A 5,487-nucleotide genomic window follows, 5' to 3' on the forward strand; every position below is an offset into this window, starting at 1 on the left:
AGGTCAAGGGAAACAAGCAAGAAACGCCATATACAATGGTTTGTGTGCAAATTGTGGGTGCTGTTTAGGTAAAGAAGCTATGGATGATATGGATAAAAGGGGAGCTCGCTTTGGCTGCAAGAGTGTATCCGCTAGTTGCCTAATTTGCTTTAGTAAATTGAGCAATTGGTATTATTATAAGAACAAGACCAAGACTAGAGGCTGTGCGCACGGGGTCCAAGTCCTAGTAATCAACGAAAGTTTAGCAGGGAATCAAAGTACATCGCGGAGCTCCTCGACAGCACTGCAAAAACTTGGAGTAGATGGGAACATGATGGCTCAACAGCAATGCCCACTATAACTTATTTTAGTGGGACGCGAAATTGGCTGCACATGGACAAAGCCTTGGAAGTGATCACGCGCAGATAAGAAGAGAGGAATTGGTGATGGGATCACCGTGCGCTGGGAACGGGGCGCTGAGGAAAGCTCATGTATTGATAATCAGTTTGCTCTCTGCAATTTAAAATCAGATCAACACCGAATCTCAATCCACACTACGAAACAAAGATCATACCTATACTATAGTACTATACATACAAAAGGTCACCAGGACAACGCAAGCTAGATGTCGAAGTTCCAACTAATTAGAGAAAAAGAAAGACAAGCAAATAAACAGAGAATGGGGCAGGTGTGGTGATGATCTCCTTCTCGTCAATGCGTTGAGCGCGCCAAAACCGGATGCATATCACAACCACCCGCTCTCCTGCTTCCACAGTCCCCTGTTGAGAGAGAGAGAGAGAGAGAGAGGCGGCTATGGCGAGACACTTCCTGCTCAATACGGGAGCGAAGATGCCCTCGGTGGGGCTCGGCACCTGGCAGGCTGAACCCGGCGTCGTCGGCGCCGCCGTCTACGCCGCCGTCAAGGTCTGCAGTCTGCACATACCTCCTCCTATTTTTTTGCTCACCACTCGCTTCACCAATCACCATCTTTTATTTTTTGCAACAAGCTTCACCATCCCGATGGCATGTTTTTTGCCCCCTCTATCCACCCCTTCGTACTGTGTTGTTTCCTTGTTTTTATCTTCGACAAGATCGCCAATCGTATATAATTTCTCAATTGCTTCTGGGTCGTGCAGGCCGGTTACCGGCACATCGATTGCGCCAGAGAATACCACAATGAGAAGGAGGTAAAACCACTGTGAACTAACTATCTGTAAAGTTTTTTTTGTTCAGTCCAATGTGAAAAAATAGCTTTTGGTTAGTCCTGTCTGTTCTTTTTAATGTGTGTATTATCTGCTACCCTTGCAAACGCAACTAGAAAAGCAAGACAGCAACATAACTTCACACTGGGAATTTCTTCTGTCCATCTCTTTCCAACATTTAACTATGCGATATGGGCTTATAATGAACCTGCCAAGGATTCAGATAAAGGGTTAATTCAGGACCATTTTGAAACATGAGTGGCCAGATTGACATGGCATCCGTAGCTGACAAGCAGCATTTACTCCCTTCATACATTAAGACATGTGCTGCCTGTTGTATCGTCTTGATTCATGTTACATAATAATTGGAGTAGTGGGAGGCTGATGTCAATCACTTGCATTCTCCAGATCGGCTTGGCGCTGAAAAAGCTATTTGAAGAGGAGGTAGTAAAGCGTGAAGATCTGTTTATCACCTCTAAGCTATGGTAACCCAAATCTCTGGTGTTATCTTAGTAGTTCTGTCTATCGAGGCAGATCAAGTCGAGTATACAGATGCCTATTTGATGTTTTAAATCGTTCTCATCTAACTTCTTTGGATGCCTTATGTTTTCAGGAATGACTGTCACGCTCCTGAAGATGTGCCAGAGGCACTAAATGAAAGCCTGAATGATTTACAGCTTGATTACTTGGATCTTTATCTTGTGAGCACCTCATATTTACGATTATATTTCAGTACCCGAGTTCCTCTATTCTCTTCTCTATATCATCAATATCTCGCTTTTATGTGTACTGATGGCACTACTTTTGTATGTTATCATTTAGAAAAAAGTATGTTTTTGGTCCCTCAAGTTCACCAAAAGTATACATTTGGTCCGTTGGAAATTTATAGAAGACATTTGGTCCTACAAATCTCAAAACCAGACACAATTTATCCAAAACCAGAAATGAAGCAGTAATAGTATGATATGTCCCCGGTTTTGACTGAAACATCACGTTGACTGCCACCTGCTGGTTCCGCTCAGCCTCGGCTCCCACGTCGTTGAAGCACTCGTGACCCCGAGACAACACATGACTCACGCTTCCGAGAAACTCGACGAACTCGATCGGCACCACATCACCGTCATTGCCGTGCGCCAAGGCCGGCACTTCATGGATCCGGTGTGGAAGCTTCGAACCGATGAGGCCCGCCGAGCACTTGAGCCTGAGAGCGGTGTGGCCATCGTTGACCACGTCGACTAGATGAGCGACAACACCATCGGCATGAGGTGGTGCAAGGGGACGATGTCATCCGTAGGGGAAGACGAGCACCAAGCAGCAGTGACGACGTGGGGACGGGATAGTTTGTGCGGCAGCAAGCCGCGGTGTGACTGACTGGGGGAGGAGGGGCGCCGTGCGGCGGTGCCATCCAGGAGGAGGGAGGTAATGCGCTGGTGGTGGATGTGTTCGGGTAGGGGAGAAGAGATATAATGAGGAAAAAAAGGCCCATCCAACGAGGCATGTGAGGAAAGAGAAAACCGGTGACACGTGGGTGGTTTTCCACAGAAACCAGGATTAGGACGAAATTTATCTGCTTTTGAAACTTGAAGGACGAAATATCTCCTAAAAAAATTGAGGGACCAAATATATACTTTTGGTGAACTTAAGGGACTAAAAACATACTTTTCTCTATCATTTAACTAGAAAGTTTCCTCACCAGGAATTGAACACTTGTTTGGTCTATATTATGCATAAATGTTAAATCATAATTGAAGGCAAAATTGTGTATCCATGCTAGTCTATCGTGTGTTATTGCTATGTTATATAATGTGCAAACTGGGCATATGGTTCTGTGTCATTTTCTAACACATGTGCCCTATTCCTTGAATTATGTCTATTCAGTTAACCATATTACATACATATACGTTTTGCCATCATATTTGGTATGGATTAACATAGTGTTAATGATTTCCGGTGTCAAGTTGTTAATTGTCTCAAGATAACTTCTGTTGTTCATTTTTGGCATCTTGAATACATTGCAGAAAAGATTATGTTTGTCCAATGAGTTTTATCTCTTTTGTTGTTCGAGAGATTCTTCTGGTACCTTCGGCTTAGCATTAAATGATTACGTGTTGAAACTTTTAAGTATGATGTTTACAAATGGTTCGGTTAAAATCTCTGATCCTCCATGTATTTTGTAGATCCACTGCCCATTTAGTGTCAAGAAGGGAACAAACCACAGCCCTGAAAACTATGTTACACCTGACATCCCTGCTACTTGGGGGGCAATGGAAAAGTTACATGATGCTGGCAAAGCTCTCGCGATTGGTGTGAGTAACTTTTCATCAAAGAAGTTGGGTGACTTGCTTGATGTAGCTCGTGTACCTCCTGCTGTTAATCAGGTGGAATGTCATCCTTGTTGGCAGCAAACTAAGCTCCACAACTTTTGTCAGTCAACTGGCGTTCATCTTAGTGTAAGTCTGATTAACTTTTGTGTTATTTACCACTAAATAAGCTGGATTGCTTTTGCGGTACATTTTTTTGTCGTTGTTCTTTCCTCACCTGTATGTTTTTTGCAGGCTTACTCACCACTAGGTTCACCTGGTACTTCTTGGATGAATGGTAATGTCCTTGAAGAGCCAATAATCATCTCAATAGCTGAGAAACTCGGGAAGACACCTGGACAAGTGGCTCTGCTCTGGAACATTCAGATGGGCCACGGTGTACTACCAAAGAGTACAAATCCAGAAAGGATAAAGCAAAACCTTGATGTTTATGATTGGACATTTCCAGCTGACATGCTTGCAAAGTTCTCAGGGATTAAGCAGGTACATATCATATATGCACCGAGTAACCTTAGCAATACTTTAATGAGGATAAAGCATTGATATTTATTAGTGATAACTAAAGATCTTTATAGGATGACAAATGAACAAATCTCTTGGAGCATTCTAAATTACTAGGGTTAAGTAGCATTTGTTCATTTTTGTGCTTCTTGGAGCTTGAAACACCAGTGTATCATGATAGGATTCAAATAAGGGCACAACTGTTTTATTCACTCTTAAAATGGCAGTATTAGTTTGCTTGGGTAAAACTGAATTCACACTATCGATATCCGATGTTCATTTTTCTAGCTGCATAGGGCACAACCATATTGTTCAATACTCCCTCCGTATTGTTCACTCACATATTAGCTTTTACTTATGTCAAACTTTATAAAGCTTGACCAAGTCTGTAGAAAATAATATGAACACTAACAATAACAAATCTATATGATGTGAAAATATATTCAAGGAGGAATCCAATGATATTAAATTGGTGGTGTACAAGTTAATATAGTTTTCCAGAAACTTGTTGAAAGTTCATAAAACTTGACTCCAGGCAAACCTAATATGCAGAGTAAATAAACATAGAGGGAGTGTGAATAGCTCCAGTTTGGTATGGATCCACCTAAGATAAGCATAAGTCATCTCGATCAGCCCATGTTATCAATTGTTTTTCTAGAAGTATATTAGTAGCAGTAGCAGCGTCGATCATAATACCGTGGCATGCAATTACAATGTTTTACGAAGTGGGTGAGTTTCTGCGTCGCAGAAACTTCTAGAACGTCATTCGACCATTCATTTATTCATTGTTAATTTCCATTAATTTTTTTTTCCCTTTTAAGACCTTTTCACTCGGAAAAGTGAGCGCATCTGACATTTTTTATCTTATTGTCTTCAGGCTAGGCTGCTGAGAGGCGACATGATGATTAATCCACAGAGCGTTTACAAGACCCACGAGGAGCTCTGGGACGGTGAAATTTAGGGGTCATCCTTCTTTTCGAAAAAAAGTAATACATGTCTGTGAAGGTTTTCCAGCCATGGCTGCTAAATTCAGTTATATCGAGTGCGGAAACAGGAATCTCTGTGAACATTCCATGTGATGTAACTGTGATTATCACCGTCTGGTGAGCAGTCAGAAGATGGATCATGTATACTACGGAGATACAAGAGAGCATTTGCAGATTAATAATTAATGAATCCGGGAACGAAACTCTTGTAAGATGATCTCAGGGATCCCTAAAATGATGAGATTCACTACCGGAATCGCACCCTATGCCGACGGCCAGGGCCGTCAGCATAGCCCTAACTGGCCGCCGGGACAGGCCTATGCCGACGGGGGCCGTCGGCATAGGGCCGTCGGCAACATATCCGTCGGCGTAGCCAGGAAGGTCGTCGGCATAGAAAGGCCGTCGGCATAGGCCCTATCTCGACTGTGTCCGTACATCTATGCCGACGGCCCTGGCGTTCGGCAACGTTATCGCCTAACGGCGGCCGCCGTCAAGTGC

General features: G+C 43.1%; 1 protein-coding gene across 2 annotated transcripts; it reads left to right on the forward strand.

Moving 5' to 3' along the window:
- Positions 1-725: 725 nt before the first annotated feature.
- LOC123162596 (aldo-keto reductase family 4 member C10) lies at positions 726-5,179 on the forward strand. Of its 2 annotated transcripts, XM_044580374.1 has the most exons (8): positions 726-903; positions 1,116-1,166; positions 1,590-1,666; positions 1,795-1,882; positions 3,359-3,487; positions 3,584-3,631; positions 3,737-3,985; positions 4,881-5,179. In XM_044580374.1, the coding sequence occupies exons 1-8, from the start codon at positions 793-795 to the stop codon at positions 4,962-4,964; spliced, it is 837 nt and encodes a 278-aa protein (XP_044436309.1). In that variant the 5' UTR covers positions 726-792; the 3' UTR covers positions 4,965-5,179. The 2 variants fall into 2 exon arrangements, with proteins under 2 accessions (XP_044436309.1, XP_044436304.1); XM_044580369.1 differs by having other exon boundaries at positions 3,359-3,631.
- Positions 5,180-5,487: the final 308 nt, after the last annotated feature.

Source organism: Triticum aestivum, chromosome 1D (genome assembly GCF_018294505.1).
Source record: "Triticum aestivum cultivar Chinese Spring chromosome 1D, IWGSC CS RefSeq v2.1, whole genome shotgun sequence".
Lineage (NCBI taxonomy): Eukaryota > Viridiplantae > Streptophyta > Magnoliopsida > Poales > Poaceae > Triticum > Triticum aestivum.